Source organism: Camelina sativa, chromosome 3 (genome assembly GCF_030686135.1).
Source record: "Camelina sativa cultivar CO46 ecotype springtype chromosome 3, ASM3068613v1".
Lineage (NCBI taxonomy): Eukaryota > Viridiplantae > Streptophyta > Magnoliopsida > Brassicales > Brassicaceae > Camelina > Camelina sativa.
The window spans coordinates 8,757,156-8,778,023 of NC_141882.1; the positions used below are offsets into that span (position 1 = coordinate 8,757,156).

The window sequence follows — 20,868 nt, forward strand, 5'->3', positions numbered from 1 at the left end:
ATAGACAAAAACAAGAAAATGGGCGCTTGATTTGGACGCGTGTGTCAGTGTGTATAGAGAAAAAAGAGAAGGTCCTACCGGGAGTCGAACCCAGGTCGCTGGATTCAAAGTCCAGAGTGCTAACCACTACACCATAGAACCTTTTTGTTATCATGTAATCTAGAAGCTATATATACCGAAGATCATAACAGCTCTGATTTGTACAAAGTTAACGCTGATCAATCATATTCCGTAATTGAGATTAAAAAATAACATGGTTTCACCCATAACGCAATAACCGTATGCCCCATGCCCACATATGCTGATGTGTGAAGTGACGATATGCTGAAAGCATCATAAACGGTATATACGCGGTGTTCATTTTGAGTTTCAAATTTTAATTTGTAATAATTATATCCAAGATCCAACCCTAGTACTAGGTACTAAGGTACCGTCGTAATTAAGTGCGACACTAATTAATTGTCTACTTAAAGTGAATGTGAATTCGATAAAATTTTGGGCCAAAGCTAAATGTTATTTAGAAGCTATTGACTAGAGTAATTAAGGAAATTCTGAAAACTGACAACCGTGTTGACTTAATCTAAGTCCTAAGACTACTTCCACAGAGAAAATCACTTGCCAAAACAGCAAAATAAAGAGTATGAATTCGTCCAACATATCCTATGATTCACTACTTCGAGTAATCAACATAGTGTTTTATAATTTATGTAATTCCAATCATTTAATTACCAAAAAATTTCAGTCATGCATATAAATAGATACACTTCCCAGTCCAGTTTTGACAGCGTGAGTGTCACTGCGTTAATAATCACACTACAACACTGACAACAACAACAACAGCAGCAGAAGCAACAACAACAAAAAATGGTGAAAGAAGAAATCAAGATTCTGGTTCTCATAATCGGTGCAGGACCAGCCGGTTTAGCCACATCAGCTTGTCTAAACCGGTTGTACATACCGAACATAGTGGTCGAAAGAGAAGATTGCAGTGCCTCTCTCTGGAAAACAAGGTCTTACGATCGTCTCAGTCTCCATCTCGCAAAGCAATTCTGTCAACTCCCTCACATGCCATTCCCCTCAAACACTCCTACATTCGTCTCTAAGCTAGGTTTCATCAGTTACCTTGACGAATACGTCACACGTTTCAACGTAAACCCTAGGTATAACCGCAACGTGAAATCCGCGCACTATAAAGATGGTCGTTGGATCGTTGAGGTGGATAATGAAACAGAGATGTCGAGAGAAGTTTACTTGGCGAACTATGTGGTTGCTGCGACGGGAGAGAACGGCGAAGGTGTGATCCCGGAGATTCCGGGGCTTGTAGAGAGGTTTAAAGGAGAGTACTTGCATTCAAGTGAATACAAGAACGGTGATAAGTTCGCCGGAAAAGATGTTTTAGTCGTCGGATGTGGGAATTCCGGTATGGAGATTGCTTATGAACTGTCTAAGTGCAGCGCTAAGATCTCCATCGTTGTTCGTAGCCCCGTAAGTAACTAACTATATATATACATATTAATAAAACTCATATTAATAAAACTTTATAATAAGATTACAATTTCGTAACTGATGTATAGGTGCACGTGTTAACGAGATGTATCGTACGGATAGGAATGTCGTTGCTCAGTTTTTTCCCGGTAAAATTAGTTGACCGTTTGTGTCTCTTACTCGCGGAGGTGAGGTTTGGTAATACTTCGAGATATGGGCTTGTGAGACCCAAGAACGGCCCGTTTATGAACAAGCTTATCACCGGTCGGTCACCTACCATCGACGTCGGCTGCGTCGAAGAGATTAAGTCCGGCAAGGTTCAGGTTGTGCCGTCTATTAAGCGTATAGAAGGGAAGAGAGTGGAGTTTGTAGATGGAAAGACCAAACACATAGACTCTATTGTGTTTGCAACTGGTTACAAAAGCAGCGTTTCAAAATGGCTTCAGGTATATTTGCAACTTCAGACACAGAAACAGAGAAAAAAAAAACTCTGTTTTTGTTTTAAAATGGCTTTGATGTGATGTGACACAGGTTGATGATGGAGATCTGTTCAACGAGAATGGGATGCCAAAACGCGAGTTCCCGTGTCACTGGAAGGGGAAGAATGGGTTGTACAGTGTTGGGTTTGGGAGACAAGGCTTGGCTGGTATTTCAAGAGATGCTCAGAACATTGCTAGAGACATTGCTTCTCTGGTTTGTTGGAGAAACAAGAACAAGATGTCCTAATAAAATTAGAAGTTGTTTTTGAGATTTTTACATGTCAAAATCACAATTATTGATTCATAACAAGTGAGAAAGAAGATAACATTATTGATGACACATTGGTGGATCAAATCGTCAGAGACCATTGGCATGAGAGCTATTTCCATTGTGGCCAGAGTTTGTCAGAATCTCATGACTTTGTTTCGCCAAGAGCGTTCCTGAGGTTTGAGTACTTGTTTTCGAGCTCATACCATGAATCCAAGTCCACCAAGCGGTTAAACTCCTCGAAAGTAATCATCTTTTCTAAGTGATCTTTGGTGGTTCCCTTTTCCTTGAGAATCTTGAGAACATCAACAAGAGCTCGAGTCGACGCATAGAGCGAGGTAAGCGGGTGAGCAATCAGATGAAAGCCCATTTCTTTAAGCTCATCAGGCGTATGCAATGGCGTGCGTCCACCTTCAAGCATGTTACACACTCTGTAACCTTTTGTGCGCTTTCCAATTTCCTTAAGCTCATCATCATCCCTTGGTGCCTCAACAAAGGAAGCATCAGCTCCAGCCTGCACATTGTTTCCATTATTATCCAACCATTCTGCCTTCTTAAGAAAAAAAAAGGGATTACATTTTAGTGTTGTTAACACAACATGGTAAAGTAGTAGTAACCTCCATGTAGAGATTAACACGGGCAATGGCATCTGAAAGTCCTGTTTTAGCTGAAAGGGCACGCGCATCAGTCCTTGCAATGAGGAAAAAGTCAGAATCTCCAATAGCGTCTCTTGCTGATGCTATTTTAGCAGCGTGCTCCTCGGCAGGTATGACCTGTTTCCAAGTTAGAAGCCAAATGTTACATAACTCAAGTCATCTGCATCTGAGCTAAAATCACTGCAGTAACATTCGATTTATAGATTTTGGGAGCAAAGAAGTAGGAAACTGAAACCAATACCTCCTTGCCACGCATATGTCCTACAGAAACAATAGAGAGAAGAACCGTTAAAACAAATAAACAATGGACAATAGCATTTAACTTTGCTGAGAAGGAAGAAGAAGATAATGTCTCTTACCACACTTCTTTGGCCATGCCTGGTCCTGCAAGAAACCCATTTAACATTAGCACAAGTCAAGGTGAACAACGGGTTCACAGGGAGGAACAAACTGTCTTGTAATTTACTCAAATGAACGAACACAACTATGGCTATCTAATCCAACACATGAATATACACTTACACAACTGTGTAGAATCACTAGGGGATTCAAGTCAACCATCACTAGAAACCAAAGACTAGTATGATTACCTCAAGGAAGCAACCAGCAGCACCAGCTGCGATTAAGTCCTTTATGGTTCTTTGAACATTGAGAGCATTTCCTCCACCAGTATCTGAGAAACAATGTCAAAGACCAAATTATTCAACTATCATTGACGTCCACCAAAAGAGAATCTGAAATCTTTCAATATAAAAAGTAGTGATTTTTTTAAACGGATTCAGATTCAGGACTTGCCTCCATCCGCAAAGATTGGAATCTTTGGAGCAGCAGCACACACTGCTCTCGCCGTTGCTGCCATCTCCGGCGGTCTAAAACGACAGAAACAAAACAGATGAAACGACAGAAGATAAAGTTTCCAACTAACTAAAGAACAAAAAAATAGCCGGAGATTTAAAATGCGGCGGCGGGCGCTCACGTTATCAAACCGAAATCGGGTTTTCCCAAAGTCACGGCGGAGAGAGCGTAACCGGAGATCAACGCGGCTGAGAATCCGGTCTGCTGCACGATAGCCGCCGATAAAGCGTCGTAGACTCCAGGAACAAGCACGGCGCCTTGCTCTTCAATCAAACGGTGAACACGTGACTGCATTCTCACCGTCGGATAAGCAGCCGATCGGACTGCGCGAGGGTTTCGCTCGGTTTTAGCTGAAATCGAAGGGTTTGAGCAGCAGAGTGAAGCGGATTTGGCCGCCATTAACATTGACATTTCTCGAAGCTCTCAAGAATTTTTTTACAGAAGCAGTTGGAACTTGGAGAGTGAAGAAGGGACATCATAAATAAATATGTCTCGATAATAAAGTTACTTTAGTTCATGTATGTCCACGTGTCACATGTTTTTTGTGCTATATTTTAACTGTACGTAACTATTTATTCCAGAATTTTTAAAAAAGATCATTATAATTAAAACCTTACTTTAGGTTCTAAATCCATATTTTAAAAACAGTGTTGCAGGGGAAGGCCTTTGGTTAGGTAGGCACGTTCTTTTGTGTTAATAATAGTATAACGTACTTAGTTCGATGGTAATCATGTAAACCATCTGTTTAAGTAGCTGCAAGGCTAGATTTCTCCATACACCAAGTGAAGAAGAGATCAAGTCACATCAATATAATGAAAAAACATCCGGTCAGCGTTTTATATACAGGGGATTAGTGACTTCAAATATTATTAATTTATTATATACGGACAACTAAAAAAACCAAGGGAGTAATGATAGAAAATATCTCTTCTTTAATAATACTGTATATACTATGTAATTTAATCAATACATATTTTCTATCATTACTCCCTTGGTTTTTTTAGTTGTCGGTATATAATAAATTAATAATATTTGAAGTCACTAAATATTGTTAATCCCCTGTATATAAAACGCTGACCGGATGTTTTTTCATTATATTGATGTGACTTGATCTCTTCTTCACTTGGTGTATGGAGAAATCTAGCCTTGCAGCTACTTAAACAGATGGTTTACATAACGGAGACAATCTAAGTTTCTATAATCTCGTTAGGGAATATTTCTTGTTATTAGTTTAAGGTATTTAACTAAACGGAGACATATTCTATTATTTATGGTTATGAACTAAGAGAAATCTTTCGTTCTGTTTACACAACGACATACTTTGTCTTCTTTTTCAAATAAAATTGGCAAAGTTCTCTTTGAATATGGATCGGAGTCCAAAGCAATTGAGCTGTACAACGGCTTATATGTTCCATGTTGGTTGAGGACACTTTATGTTAAGGGACATCACCGTTTCCGGCAGCTGTATCTATGCCAATGAAGACAAACATTTTTTTTATTCTCCCGAAATTCAAGGTGTCTCACATTTACTTGTAGTAATTTTGAAATAACATTTTTCATTTGACCATACAAATTGCTCAATTCTTAACTTTTTTTTTTCCAAATATTCCATAATAATGATGTAAGACTTTTTTTGTTAAAATATCTCTCCGATAATGCCAACTTCTTACACTAAATAGTTGGTTAATAACATGATATATATATAATACTGGAAACTGATAGAATAAAGAATGATTTCATGGAAGAGATCTATCATTGCTCTTTTCCTCACACTTCTTCCTTTTTCGCCACATATTCGGAAATAGAGCTGCAAAACCTGGTATAAGATATCCTTTACTTCATCCTTTAAAAGGTCAGTGAATAATCTCATCATCACATGGTTCTCAAGACTGCTATATCCATCCTTGTGATATATGAGAAAGTATAAGTATGATGAATCGACATCGCTACGTTTGTACCACATGTTCAAGGAAGACGTATCCACAATGTGTATAGGAAGCTGCATATCTTTAACGCTTATAGCTACGAATAAAGTTGGAATGAATTTGTTTCGGAAAGTTGGATGATCCGGTGTATACATTTCGTATACTTTGTTTATTTTAATAATTTTATTGTAAACAGTTATCAAATTATGTGTTTTTCAAATATTTAAAATTTTTCAAATATTTAAAATTTATTTAACACGTGTTCTTTTGTGAAATCACATAGAATTACAATATTTTGTAGGTTTATAAAGTAATTTATACAAAAAAGTTTACAAATGTTAGTTTATTTTAAATAAAAATTATATATGTATGAATCTATTGAATTAATTTTATAGGTTAGCACCTTTGAAATGAATATAACTGAATTATAAATTATTATAATAAACTAAAAAGAACTTATTATTGAGAATATATTTTTCAAACTAAAAATACATCATTTATGGGTGATAGCGGAGAACTAATCAACATTTTGGTAGTTTGTGATATTGTTAATATTGATGTATAAAAAAATCAGTTATATTGCTAGTGCATTTTCATACATACTATTTTTTGAGTGTTTATCATTATATGCATTTTTATATAACCGAGTTGATAATAATAAATTCAGACTACATGCACTTGCTTAAACTCAATAATAACTAATAAATGAGTCCGTGGGCCGAGTATGGGCCTACCAGTGTATATACCTTGGAAATTAGATATCCATTACAATTTTGATTAGGTTAATTGTTAGGTTTTGATCAACTTTAAGTTCGATTAATTTTATCAGTTCTTTTATTTTATTGTTGGTAACTTCTTAAAAAAGAAAACACACACACACGTATTTAATTCCAGTGATCTTTCAAGTATTTAATTTCCAAATTTTAATTATATTATCTTCTTGTTAGGTCATTAATTTGATATTTCCATTCGTTTGGTTGAATAATTTTGATAAGGAATAGACAACACGTGGATTTCAATCTCTTATTAATTTATTTAATGGACTAGTGAAATAAATTATATAGATGGTTTTGTTCGTAAGACTTTATCCTCATATGAGTATTAATAATTTCACATGAGGATATATTATTGAGAGCTTTTTGAAATCATGGGACATGCTGGTCGGACAACCAGTCCGACTGTCCCGGGTCCAAAAATTTTAGAGACAAATAAATTTTTTTTCTGTGTAAAATTTTTTTTATAAAATAAAAGGGACACAAAAAATAATAATGTAAAATAAAGGAACACAAAAAAAAATAATGCAAGATAAAAGGGGTACAAAAAAATATGTAAGATAAAAGAGGCAAAAACAAAATTTATAAAACAAAATAATATATTAAAATATATTTTAGATTTATTTTGATGAGTCAATAACTAAAAAGATATTTTATCTTCCACAACTATTTCAACTGACTCCAACAATAGAAAGAAAATAATTTTTTATAATCTTGTTAGGTCTTTATATATTATCAAAATGAAATCTATATTTTTTCAACATATAACAAAAGTTAACAAAAAAAAAGTTGGCCTTTTATTCAAAAAAATTTTTTTTGCCCAGGGCCCTAAAAACCTTGAGGCACTGGGTCGGAGACTAGTAAATATGAATCCAAACAAATATTCCATGGCACAGCCACGCTTGGAATGTGTTTGAGATCAAACATCCCACTTCTTTGTGATAATATTTTCTTAATACATATAGATATTTTCGGTTATGATGAGATTGGATTCCAATTTCAAGATGGTACCAGCGAGCCAGATGTATCACTAACAAAATTGTTGCAGAGCTTAACATCAAACGAAGTTGCGGGTCTAGTAGGTGGAGCTCTAATAATGGTTGTGAATGCAGGATAACAACCATTCTCAGGGAGGATTCCTTATGCCAGGGCTGTTCATACAGCACAAGCTTATGCCATGAATGACGAATTCTCAAGAGTTCTCAGTCAGCAGATTGAGTATTACTCTAATGATCCTAATGCAGATAGGATCAATCGTATTAAGGGTGAAATGAATCAGGTCTGAGTTTCTTTCTAAAATTTAAATCTGGTTGTGGATTTGTATAAGTGACTTGGTTATGAATCTAGGCTTTACCGTTGACATACATACTATTTGGCTTTGGACAGGTGTGGGGTGTCATGATAGAGAACATTGACAAAGTTCTAGATAGAGGTGAACGTTTGGAGCTTCTTGTCGATAAAACCGCCAATATGCAGGAGAATACATTCTGTTTCAGAAAGCAAGCGTCGTTTCAGAAGCAACGTCTGGTGGAGAAATTGCAAACTCACGTATGTTTCCTTAAACCTTGATTTCCGATTGATTGTTGACATTGATTTCTTGTTCTATGTTGAGTTTTGTGTTGAGTTTTGTGAGAAGAAGGTTTGTTTTTTGCTTTTTGTTGATATGATTCTTCATGTAGATTTAGGAATGAAATGTTGGAAGATGAACTTATTTAGAAATGTTGTTATTGGAAATGATAGGTGAGGAAGGTAGATATGTTGGATGGTGTGACCATTGTTCGATCTGAGAAGGTCAAGGATGAGATCGTTCTTGATGGTAATGACATTGAGCTTGTGTCAAGGTCATGCGCTTTGATCAATCAGGTACGTACTACTCTCTTGTGTGTTAGATAGGTGACATTGTTTTGGGTTGATGCTTGGATTTTGGGTCAATGTTCAGTTTTGTGTTCAGTTCGGAAAAGACACCCATATTTAGGGATGACTAATAGAAGGATAAAAACTAAAAACAATGGGATGAAGATCTAAACTTAGATTAATATTATTAAATGTTAGTGACACTAATTTGAAGATGTGCAATGGGTTTGCTCTTATGTGGGTATTGCGAGGATAAGGTTGATAAAGACTATGCATCAAATGTTTTAGTATCTTCTATTATTCTTCACCACATTTTAAATAAAACAACAAAATTTCTTGTTAAAATAAAATAATAATTGTGATTAGATTCTTTACACATTGTTTAATGATCATTACTTAGTAAACAATCATTTTTTACCACTAAACTTTGGAAACTTGTATTTATAAACAATCGCTCAATTTTGTTTGTAATTAAGTCACTAAATAATTAAGCTATTGCAGAGGAACAAAGGACTTCCGTAAATAACATATTTTAAAACATATTCGTTACACTTACACATAACAAATATATGTAAGTTAAGATCAGTGTTCATCAACTTAGATTGCTTTTGTGCATTCACAGTTAAATAAGGATTGTAATCAAACTAATTACACCGAATGACCGAACCTAATATCTCTTAATCGGTGTAGTATTTTTTTTTAAAGCTACACAAATCTTTGAATTAAGAATCTTCTTACACATTGAATTAAGAAGAACAAATCCTAATCTTTGGTATAGTATTTTATTATATATATATTTTTTTTGACATTGTACTCAAAACAGGAAAAAATAAATTAAAAAAGGGTATAACAACTCTATTTTTCTCCTTTAATTTTGTTTTGTTTTGGAATTAGTAAATGAGATAAGCTAATGCAACAGCAATTAATAAAAGTAGTTTCTCATTAACAGTAATTTTGTTTTGTTTTGTTCTGTTTGTTGGGTCTCACACAATTTTGTAATTTTTTTTACTCATTAACGCATAAGCAGCTAATCAGACCCAAATTTTAGACGAAACAAAAAATAAATTAAGAGAGGCCGGCCCACACAAAAAGCAGCTAAAGCACGTGTTCTTAGCTGAGATGCTGAGATGGTTGTGTAGTATGAGGAGCTGTTCCTAGTTGTGGTTTCGAACCTCCAAAATGGCAGCTTTTGTAGTTTATTTTTATTTTGTGTATCATATATTTATAAAAATATCACATATAAAAAAGGCTTTAGGCCTCAGCAACCCTAGGACCGGTCAGGAGAGAATGTAGAACTAAGTTTTCTATTATATAATTTTAGATGTTTTGCAAATATCTAAAATACATTTGAAATTTCCATATTAGATGATGGAGATTAATCTCATCCGCTAAAGTTTAACATTGGCAGCTTCTTTGATCCTCTAAAGTTTCAAGGATTGCTCATTTTCTTTGTATGATTTCAACTAATTAGTTTGAAATAACTTATAATTTTTTTATTTAGACCATACAATTATTTAATTATATATATATATATGTATTTTTTATCTGCTATGCATAACAAATGTTGTTTACGGTTCCAAAAGATTTTCCAAGAGTGATGTAAGACTTTTTACCGTTGTAAAAAAACATGTTAAACCCCAAAAAAACAGAAATAGGAGATTAGAGAATTACATTATAAAATTGTAATACAATCTTTATTGGAGTTTTAGCAAGCTTTCTTGAGATTCCAAACAAGATTGTGAAATATGAAATTATTATTTTTAAGATATTGATGATCCGGTGAATACATTTCGTACATTTTATATATATTTTTAATCATTTTAATGCAAACATTTATCTAATTTGCATGTTTTTCGAGTATTTCATTTTTTTAACATGTATTCTTAATTGAAATCATTTGGAATTATATTTTTTTTTAGGTTTATAAACTAGTTTATACAATTTTTTACAAATGTTAGTTTATCTTAGATAAAGAAATAGAAATATATAAATCTATTATATTAATTAGTTTTAGCATTTTTAAAATGAATAATAATCAATTCTTCAAACGTAAATGCAACATTTGGTAATAGCGGGGAATTAATCAACACCTTACTAATACATTTCTAGAAAAACAAGTTTTTAATAAGAGTTTAAATCCTACATATTTTATATAAATTCATTTTTTATATAACCCATTTGATAATAATCACTTCCAATTTGCTTAAATGCTAGATTATTATTTGCTATAAGAATTTCAATCTACTATATATCTTTGGGAATGAGGAGCAGCTTGGTTATATTGTTAATTGCTCACGTCACTTGATGTGTGGAGTCCACCGTTTCAGCATATGTGTTATTAATGTAAAACACAATCCTACTTACCTGTTGAAACGAGTATGCAAGTTTGTAAATCTCGTTGGGGTCTGCTGGTAAGTTCTTACCACAAAAAGAAACCATTATCTAGTTTGTTTTTTACCATTGGACATCATTTCCCTTTTATATTTATAGGAAAGTGTTCCTAACGAATCCTTTGAAGGATATCCACGTTAATATAATTACCAAATTAACCAATCCTATAAATAAAGTCTGAAGATGATAAACTTGTCACACATGTTTATGATTATAATTATACGTAATTTAAAAACAATGTACTTGTACGGAAGCCTTATGGATAGGGAGGCGCATTGTTCTTTGTGTTAATAATACTATGACTTACTAATCATATCCAATTTTGGACGAGACAAAAATAAAATTAAGAGAGAGTGTAGAAATGTTTTTCTATATTTCATTTTAGATGTTTTGCAAATAGGAGGTTTCATTCTACTTATTTCAAATACATTTCAAATTCCCATATTATACTTTGGTGATCAATTTGATATGATGATAATAATAAATTCTATAACATCTCTTGTTTAAATGATCTGCTTCCGGTATAGCTCATATGCATTAGATCCGTAAATGTGATATTTTCATTCATTTTACGTTTGTGTTATCGAGTGAAGACGAGAAAAACATAGTAGATGAAGTTAGATAAAGAAGAAACATGTGTAGACAAGACGTGGATTTCAATTTCTTATTAGTTTATCTAATGGACTAGTGAAATATAATTATATAGATTTTTGTCCATAAGACCTTTATCCTTATGTGAAAATAGTTATTTAATATTAAACTATATAATTATTATTGAGAGCTTTTTGAAATCATGGGTCATGCTGGTCGGAGACTAATAAATATGAATCCAAACAAATATTCCATGGCGGAGCCACGCATACATGTGTTTAGGACCAAACAATCCCACTTCTTTGAGATAATATTTTCTTAATAGGGTATAGATCAAAACATATGTACCATCCGTTTCACTTGAGCAATTATTAGCGATTTGACTTGTAATTTTTTTACAGTTTTCTTACATATAAAAGAAATATACATGGATAGGAAGTTTAGCGAATTAAGTGATGAAAAGCTTAATTTGTTGGAGGCTTTTTGTTACAATGCAGATGATTTATTCCATTCACACTTTAATACTTCGTCAAAAGAACAAAAAAACAGCAACAACCAACTAGCTAGTAAATAACATCATTTGTTTACAGAAACTTCCATTTGAATTAATTCCTCCAATATGGTAATTGGTAAACATTATAGCATACGAAAGCACCTTTATTCAGTGAGTTGTACACTTTTCCTTTTGGAATTTTGTTTTTTGCATAATGGTTGAATATATAAAATATTGTTCGTGAGGTTAAATCCATATTGTAAATGTACTTCGAGTAAACATGAGATATAAGGTTTTCTTTGTAACAAATAAAAATAGAAATTACGTAGTGGATAAGATTAAGAGAGAGAGAGAGAGAGAGAGAGAGAGAGAGAGAGAGAGGTCTCTTATGTGGGTATTGCGAGGATAAGGGTTGATAAAGACTCTGCGTCAAATGTTTTAGTATCCTCTATTATTGTTCACCATATTTTAAATAACACAACAAGATTCCTTGTTAAATAAGATTAAAAAATTGTGATTAGATTCTTTACACATTATTTAATGATCATTATTACTTGGTAAACAATCATTTTACCTTGGAGACTTTTTATGTCCCACTAAACTTTGGAAACTTGTATTTATAAACAATCGCTCAACCTCAATTGTGTGTGTAAGTCACTAAATAATTAAGCTATTGCAGGGGAAAAAAGGACTTCCGTAAATAACATATTTTAAAACATATTCGTTACACTTACACATAACAAATATATGCAAGATAAGATCAGTGTTCATCAACCTAAATTGCTGTTGTGCATTCACAGTTATCAAATCAAACTAATTACACCGAATGACCGAACCTATAATGAGCATGTTCGTTACGTTGCCGCTGCGTCTCCTTCCGGTGGCTAAAATTTAAATGTTAACATGACCACATAAACGTTAAAACTGCTATGGCTACTTTTACGGAGAATACCGGTGTATCATATATCGCCATGAAAAACAAGCGATAGTTACACTGCCGCTGCGACTTGTTTTAACGGAAGCGGCGATTCATTTCAAGGATTTAATGGAAACGACAACTTGTTTTAAACTCCGGCAACCTTTATATTTTTAGTTGCAGGATGTGGTTGCTGCGGCAACTTAACGAACAAGTTCAATGAGCATGTTCGTTACGTTGCCGCTGCGTCTCCTTCCGACGGCCAAAATTTAAATGTTAACATGACCACATAAACGTCAAAACTGCCACTGCGGCTACTTTTACGGAGAATACCGGTGTATCATATATCGCTATGAAAAACAAGCGATAGTTACACTGCCGCTGTGACTTGTTTTAACGGAAGCGGCGATTCATTTCAAGGATTTAATGGAAGCGACAACTTGTTTTAAACTCCGGCAACCTTTATATTTTTAATTGCAGGATGTGGTTGCTGCGGTAACTTAACGAACATGCTCAATATCTCTTAATCGGTACAGAATTAAGAAGAACTAATCCTAAGCTTTGGTGTAGTGTTTTTTTTTTTTTTGACATTTTACCGTAAACAGGAAAAAGGAAATTGAAAAAAGTGGTATTCAACTCCATTTTTTCTTTGTTCTCCTTGAATTTTGTTTTGTTTTGGAATTAGTAGTAAATGAGATCAGATAATACAACAGTATTTTTTTGGCAAAACAAAAGTAACTTTCTCAAAGTTGACAAAGAAAAAAGAGAGAGCGTTTGAATACTTCACAAAAAAATCAACACGTTAAACTGCACTAACAGCATGAAATCGTGAAATATTTTTATTTAATCCAATATATATCAATTAGTGGGAACTGTCGTACGCACCTTCGTCACCCCACGATCGCTTCCGTCATATTATTTCTCAGACATATCCAACGGTTTGTATTTTTCTCATTATATACTAAAATTAATACTGTCGTAAACCAAATATTACTATAAATAAAACCGAGTGACAAATTAACTGGTCAACAAATATTGATCGAAACCAAAACCGACACGGAACTGCTAATTCCCTTTTCCAAGTCAGATACTTTAATTTTATTAATCACTAATTTCAGTTACCTTCTGGAACAGTACAGCTAGAAAAGTTCAAAGAATTTTATAAAGTCTCATAAGCTATTTTACCAAGAAAATTTTAAGTTTCGTACCTCTTACAAAAAAACAAAAATTCAGACCAATTTTTTTTTTGAAAATTACTATATTTTTTTCTTCCATTTCAGAAACTTTTTTTTTGTTTGTTTGTTCAAGTAAGTAAAAAACCTAACACCACACGAGTCTTTAAAAGTATGAATCTTTAAAAAGAGTAAACACATCTTAAAACAACGACCACAGACACAGAGACAAACCAGAAAAAAAATCAGAAAGAAACCAAAGTGTATTTATCTCTCTCTCTCTCTCGTTTCTGTCTTCTTCTGTGTAAACAGTAAGACCCAAAAGGTCAAACCTTTGAGGCTTTTGTTTCTTCCTTTAAGGGCTTTTCAGACGTTTTTTTTATATATCAGATTTCTTCTTGTCAATTTCTTCATTTGGGCATCCTCTTCAATCCAAAGACCGACCGACCCTTTTTGCTCTCTCTCTAATCTCTCCTGGTAATTTGACTTCATCATCCGAGCTTTTTTTTGGTTTCCTGGTCCTTTTTATCCTTAACTCTAATCTATACTTTAACTTGGTTGATTATGTTGTTTTAAACCAGTCATATTACAATTGAAGTATAGATCTTTATGCTCTGATTGTTCTGAATTGCGAGTATAAGAGTAAATTTCTTGGTTAATCGACTATGCCCTTGAGAATTGCATAGATTTGGTAGGTATGAAAGGAAGAATCTTTACATGGGTTTGGTAGGAGTTTCATAACTATTTGCAATTCTCAAACGGATTTTTGGATGACAGTTTGTGCTTTGGAGAATCATCTCTGAGATTTGCATCATGAAGCTCCATAATTGGTTTTATCCATGATGAATTAGTAACAAAAGGCGTAATCTTTAGGAAGTATATCTCTTGGGTTGTTTTTGAATGATTCAACAAGCTTTTGTTAGAGTCACAGACTCACAGTGGTTTGAGGTTGTTTCTGTGTGTGACATTTTAAGAATCTAACATGTAAGGGGGAACGTTGTGGTTGCAGGTGAATGGTGGAACAGACTGTGGTTAGAGAACATATCAAAGCGAGAATTATGTCATTGGTGAGGTCAGCAGAGCCGTCTTCTTATAGGAACCCGAAGCTTTACTCGTTGAATGAGAATGTTAACAACATTGGTGGTGTCACTTCTGCTCAAATCTTTGATCAAGACAGGTCCAAGAACCCTTGTCTGACTGATGATTCTTACCCAAGTCAAAATTATGAGAAGTACTTTCTTGATTCGCCAACAGATGAGTTTGTACAACAACACCCTATCGGCTCTGGTGCCTCGGTCAGCTCATTTGGCTCTTTGGACTCATTTCCTTATCAGTCAAGACCGGTTCTTGGATGCTCCATGGAGTTTCAGTTACCGTTTGACTCAACCTCTACATCGTCTACAAGGCTTTTGGGAGATTACCAAGCAGTTTCTTACAGTCCGAGCATGGATGTGGTGGAGGAGTTTGATGATGAGCAAATGAGATCAAAGATTCAAGAGCTTGAAAGAGCGCTACTTGGTGATGAAGATGATAAAATGGTTGGTATAGATAATCTGATGGAGATTGACAATGAATGGTCTTACCAAAACGAAAGCGAACAGCATCAGGACTCTCCTAAAGAATCATCATCTGCAGATTCCAACTCTCATGTAAGTAGCAAAGAAGTTGTGTCCCAAACCACTCCAAAGCAAATCTTGATATCTTGTGCTCGTGCACTATCCGAAGGGAAATCAGAGGAAGCTTTGTCAATGGTAAATGAGCTTAGGCAGATTGTTTCAATCCAAGGAGACCCTTCTCAGAGAATCGCAGCTTACATGGTGGAAGGTCTAGCTGCAAGAATGGCTGCTTCAGGAAAATTCATCTACAGAGCATTGAAATGCAAAGAGCCTCCTTCGGATGAGAGGCTTGCAGCTATGCAAGTCCTGTTTGAAGTCTGCCCTTGTTTCAAGTTCGGTTTTTTAGCAGCTAACGGTGCGATCATTGAAGCAATCAAAGGTGAAGAGGCAGTGCACATAATCGATTTCGATATAAACCAAGGGAATCAGTACATGACTCTGATAAGAAGCATTGCTGAGTTACCTGGTAAACGTCCTCGCCTGAGGTTAACTGGTATTGATGACCCTGAATCAGTCCAACGCTCTATCGGAGGGTTAAGTATCATCGGTTTAAGACTCGAGCAACTCGCTAAAGATCATGGAGTATCTTTCAAATTCAAAGCAGTGCCTTCAAAGACTTCAATAGTCTCTCCATCTACACTCGGTTGCAAACCAGGAGAAACCTTAATTGTCAACTTTGCATTCCAACTTCATCACATGCCTGACGAGAGTGTCACAACTGTAAACCAGCGGGACGAGCTGCTCCACATGGTCAAAAGCTTGAACCCGAAGCTTGTCACAGTTGTTGAGCAAGACGTGAACACAAACACTTCCCCGTTCTTCTCCAGATTCGTAGAGGCTTATGAGTACTACTCAGCGGTTTTTGACTCTCTAGACATGACACTTCCGAGAGAAAGCCAAGAGAGGATGAATGTAGAAAGACAGTGCCTTGCTAGAGACATAGTCAACATTGTTGCTTGCGAAGGAGAAGAACGGATTGAGAGATACGAGGCTGCTGGAAAATGGAGAGCGAGGATGATGATGGCCGGATTCAATCCAAAACCAATGAGTTCTAGAGTAACAAACAATATACAGAACCTCATAAAGCAACAATATTGCAATAACTACAAGCTTAAAGAAGAAATGGGTGAGCTCCATTTTTGCTGGGAGGAGAAAAGCTTAATCGTTGCTTCAGCCTGGAGGTAAGATAAGAGTGACATAGCATATATATAGTCGTTAAGTTTTCATAAAACAAATATTATGTTTTTACTGTTGTCTTGTGTTATTGTTTAACTGGTTAACTCATCTCCATGTATTATAACCAGAGATCAGAGGTTGATCATAGACAGGTTACTAAGCTAATTTAACACTTATGGATGGATTTTTCTTTCTTTTTTCTCTATTATGTAAAAGTAGAGTTTTGGTTCTAAAGCCTACTTACTCATTCGTTGACGTGTGTGATTGAAGTGTTAACATGTTAGTAAATTATTCAGTTTTAAATTTTAAGCCCAATAGTCGCATAAACACATAATAGTCACAAAGGCAAAGTTCTTCAATCAATCACATCGTTATCAGTAGTAGGGGAATCAGGAAATCTTACAGTTTTCAGCATCATTTTTTACATTCCAACAAAACGAAAAAGAAGAAAAGCAAAACTCTAACCAAGAAGAGTTAAAACGAAATCACTTGGAACCAAATCATCCTCAAAAGCTTCAAACTTGCAGGTCTTGCTTCCCATTGACCACGTTTTGCTTCTTCTCTTCATCTTTCATCTCCACCATCTTCTCATCCTTCTCAGCATCACCAGATTTCTCACCCTTGTTTCCACAGTAGATGAAGTAGAGTATCAACTGCAGTGTCCCTAACGCACATCCAAACCCATTTGGGATCTTCACAGAACATTAACAGAAAACGTTAAAGATTTAGAAAACAAGTTTCGATTTTTACCAAAGGCTACAAAACAAAATAAGGAAGAAACTGTAAAACTTACTGCAACAAAAGGGTCACGACCGATAAGACCATAGACGAACCACGAAGTACCACAGAGGAACACAAAGAGAGACAAAAAGAATGGCATAAACTCTACACTCTTCGTTTTTATCACCAATCTCTGTAAATCAAATCAACCAAACACAAAATCAACAAAACGAGTCACTGAAGAAAGAGCAAAAATTGAAAAAAGACCCAATCTTGATATAGCTTACCATGATGGAGAGTGGAGAAGCGTACATGATGATGGAGAAAACAGTGGCAGCGAGACCACAGAAGAGTTTCCTGGCGTTCCCGTGGAGAGCAAAAAGAGAGACGAGAGCTACGGTTCCGAATACGGCCAAGACGCAGCTAAAGATACCAAAGATCTTAACTTTTTCCTTCTTCGGTGCGTAGATAAGGAAAATAAACACGTAGATCGTTTCGATGACTGCTCCTGTGCCATTGATAGTGCTCACAAGTGTGTTGTCTTTTGACACAAATGGAAGTCCGTACCTGAAAAATAAAAAACAGAGGATTTTAGAAAACAGAATCAGTGAATCACTCCAAAGGAAGGACGTTTAGGATTAAGGAGTGGGGTTTTACCAAGCGGAGAGGAGACAGTTGAGGAGAGTCATTGGGTAAGGGATACCAGAGAATTGTTCAGTGGATTTGTTCTTGATGATTCTCTTGAATGTTATCCTTCACGAACAAAAGAGGAATCTTTGAGTTATACAGAACAGAACAACAGATTCAAGCCAAAGAAACTGAGAAAAACACAAATCTGTTCACGAGAAAAGATAACAGAGAGGGAGAGAGATGATGATGAGGTGAGTACGTACGAAGGAGCCAAGAACAGAAACAGAGCAGTTGCATTTCCTGTAAAAGTAGAGTAACGACAAAATATACGATATAGAGTCTCAGAGATTTCTCATGGAAGAAGAAAGAAAGAAAGATGGAGAGAGGGTTGAGATTTGAGAAGATGGGTAGTTACCGAAAACGCCGAAGATGGTGTGAGCGATGTTCATCTTTTTGATCTCAAAGGTGGTGAGGTGTTTCACTTTTTTCTTGTTTGTAAGCTGAGAGAGAAAACGAGAGAGAAGTGAGAGAAGATGAGAGCTGAGTGTTGTTTTCTATCGGCAAAGCGTGTTCATCAGCAGCTATATATCGAGATTCTTCTGCGTGTGGCTTAACCGCTTCACCGCGAAACATCTATTCTAAATTACAAATTATTAAAAAAAAAAGTATATTATATTAATGAATAATAGTACTATTGGATTTTTAAAAGATTAAGAAGTAAAGTTTAGAGATAAATTAACATTTGACCAAAAAAAAAGAAGAGATAAATTAACAAATAGTCCTAATTTCTTCTATACAAATTTCTAATTATATGACCAATTACTTGTTTTGCCCTCGAGAAGTGACATCTTTTGTAGATTGTTTTATAGGATTAAAATGTAGTAATAAACAACACCTTCCAAAAGCTTTTTTTTTTCTTCATATTTTTATTTTTTGTTTGTTACTAAAAAAGTATCTCTGAGCCACTGAACAAGGCAGAGTGTTTCTGAGCGTGACGTTGATATGTGGACTCGAGGCTCGAGCCTTGTATCTTCTGCCATACAGTGGGCTAGTGGAGTGGTTGATCTTTCCCCTGATATGTTACGTTTTGACATCCTTAACAGTTGATAAAGATTCCGGATACAATACTTTGAAAGTTTCTAGTTACACTTTACATCAGCGAAACCAAACCTAACAAACTTGTATAGTTAAGTCACTGATAAGAAGAACTAAAAGCCACATTGGTAGCAAATTTACATTAAATTCATTAATGTGTATTATGTTCGAATCATTTGGAAGCATCTCACTTACCATAGTGATTCTAAATTTAACATCGTGTTAAAAATTTCACCTTTTCACATATCGTTTAAATTTGAATGTTTCTAATTTTACCCTTTGCCCCCTTGCAAAAGAACATATATTACATAGACAAAAAATTATATAGTGAGATTTGGAAAATGGTTAAATGTTTAAGTTTCTAATGTGTGAAAATGCAAAACGAAATTAATGTTCAGGTGACCCCACATTTATTTTAGAGTAATGTTTTCGCTTCTTAATTTTCTATTTTTCCTTTTTTAAAAAATTGTGAATGTTTCAATAAAGTTCAATCTATTATATACCATTGAACCACAGCCACATGATATATTTAGTAGAGTGGCCTTTGCTGGAATGTTGTCTAGTCGCCACGAGTACTTAGGTATGTTCGACAAAGAACATATTGGTTTATGCTAAATTTAACCGGATTTTAAACCAACAAATATTCGAGTCGGTTCGACTGTGACTGGCTAAGGTTAATGGATCAACGTCGGCAGTTACCTTGATTAAGGAAGATGACCAAATTGGTTGTTTTTTGTTTGTGTAGGACAGAATCATGGAATTGGCTATTCTCGTGTAACGTGTTCATTAGATATTTTTTCTAATATGTATGTATAGTTAACGAAAACAATATATGTATCTGTGATACATTCTTATTCCGCATTTATCAAATGACAGACTTTTATCAACACCCATGTTTGTTTTTGTCGTTGGCTACATCAAAAATTTATTGAGATTCTGATATATATACATATTACCTAGAACAAAGTAATCTAATTATACGAAGACAAAAACAAAATTTAGCACGAAAGACTCCGATATATAATTCAGTCTTCAACATGATTACGCTTATCAGTTTATGTTCTCCTCATCTAAATTTTTTTATCTCACAACTTTACGATTAAATCGGAATTTTGAATGTATATGCTTGAAATATTTGGATGTGAATCAATAAATAGGTTATAACATTGTTCTTTCACAAAGTAGGCACAAATTATCTGATAATTATTAGATAATGCTAGTTAGTTGGTAATAGGTACACAAAAACTATCACCATAATTAATAGAGGATTGATGAAGTTCGGTTTAAGTCCCACGTCAATGATTGAGAAAGCAAAAGACTGAACTGAAGAAAAGATAAATATATTTTTAAAGAAAAGAAAGTGAAAATGATGACATCGTATGGATACGATTCGTATCAGCACCACATGGCATGGCACAACTCTTCACCTGTCACGTATCTCTTTCCTTTTCCAGACATATTCGACCTTCCCTGCTCCTCTTTTTTAAATTTTGTTTGTTTTTTGGTTAGAACTTATAGAGTTGATATTTTATGTATTTTTTTGTCCAACTTATTTTGGTTATTTATTCTCAGATAAGAAATCACAACATAAACATTGTAATGCCAAGAAAAAAAAATAGCTTAGGAAGGTTTGTGGAATGCAAGTAATCAAACGAAACTTCTACTACCTAACCTGCTAACCAATAAACTATCTAGCGAGTAGAGACGATCAATAAATATACACAATCTCTCTAGCTCTATCTTTATTCTTGATGTAACAATTCAACAGATCAA

General features: G+C 34.7%; 4 protein-coding genes and 1 non-coding gene across 7 annotated transcripts; 2 read left to right on the plus strand and 3 right to left on the minus strand.

Moving 5' to 3' along the window:
• Nucleotides 1–69: 69 nt before the first annotated feature.
• On the minus strand, nt 70–141 carry TRNAQ-UUG (transfer RNA glutamine (anticodon UUG)). The gene has a single exon. It is a non-coding gene; the product is annotated as a tRNA-Gln (tRNA).
• Nucleotides 142–864: 723 nt separating this feature from the next.
• On the plus strand, nt 865–9,588 carry LOC104778809 (putative indole-3-pyruvate monooxygenase YUCCA11). The gene is made up of 4 exons (XM_010503240.2): nt 865–1,485; nt 1,575–1,931; nt 2,017–2,178; nt 9,544–9,588. The coding sequence occupies exons 1-4, from the start codon at nt 865–867 to the stop codon at nt 9,586–9,588; spliced, it is 1,185 nt and encodes a 394-aa protein (XP_010501542.2).
• Nucleotides 2,180–4,358, minus strand: LOC104776264 (carboxyvinyl-carboxyphosphonate phosphorylmutase, chloroplastic-like). Its single transcript, XM_010500299.3, has 7 exons — nt 3,865–4,358; nt 3,684–3,757; nt 3,479–3,561; nt 3,248–3,272; nt 3,130–3,149; nt 2,850–3,005; nt 2,180–2,746 (listed from the first exon to the last, which is right to left on the minus strand). Exons 1-7 carry the CDS (start codon nt 4,152–4,154, stop codon nt 2,378–2,380), a joined length of 1,017 nt encoding a protein of 338 aa, XP_010498601.1. The 5' UTR covers nt 4,155–4,358; the 3' UTR covers nt 2,180–2,377.
• A 4,463-nt stretch (nt 9,589–14,051) lies between the features above and the next one.
• LOC104776265 (scarecrow-like protein 1) lies at nt 14,052–16,953 on the plus strand. 2 transcript variants are annotated; one of them, XM_010500300.3, is made up of 2 exons: nt 14,052–14,335; nt 14,868–16,953. In XM_010500300.3, exon 2 carries the CDS (start codon nt 14,872–14,874, stop codon nt 16,657–16,659), a length of 1,788 nt encoding a protein of 595 aa, XP_010498602.1. In that variant the 5' UTR covers nt 14,052–14,335; nt 14,868–14,871; the 3' UTR covers nt 16,660–16,953. The 2 variants fall into 2 exon arrangements, with proteins under 2 accessions (XP_010498602.1, XP_087364865.1); XM_087508739.1 differs by lacking the exon at nt 14,052–14,335 and adding an exon at nt 14,356–14,549 and having other exon boundaries at nt 14,636–16,953.
• A 31-nt stretch (nt 16,954–16,984) lies between these two features.
• Nucleotides 16,985–18,860, minus strand: LOC104776266 (bidirectional sugar transporter SWEET1). Of its 2 annotated transcripts, XM_010500301.3 has the most exons (6): nt 18,416–18,860; nt 18,264–18,300; nt 18,028–18,123; nt 17,658–17,937; nt 17,444–17,563; nt 16,985–17,342 (listed from the first exon to the last, which is right to left on the minus strand). In XM_010500301.3, exons 1-6 carry the CDS (start codon nt 18,447–18,449, stop codon nt 17,166–17,168), a joined length of 744 nt encoding a protein of 247 aa, XP_010498603.1. In that variant the 5' UTR covers nt 18,450–18,860; the 3' UTR covers nt 16,985–17,165. The 2 variants fall into 2 exon arrangements, with proteins under 2 accessions (XP_010498603.1, XP_010498604.1); XM_010500302.3 differs by lacking the exon at nt 18,264–18,300 and having other exon boundaries at nt 18,416–18,605.
• Nucleotides 18,861–20,868: the final 2,008 nt, after the last annotated feature.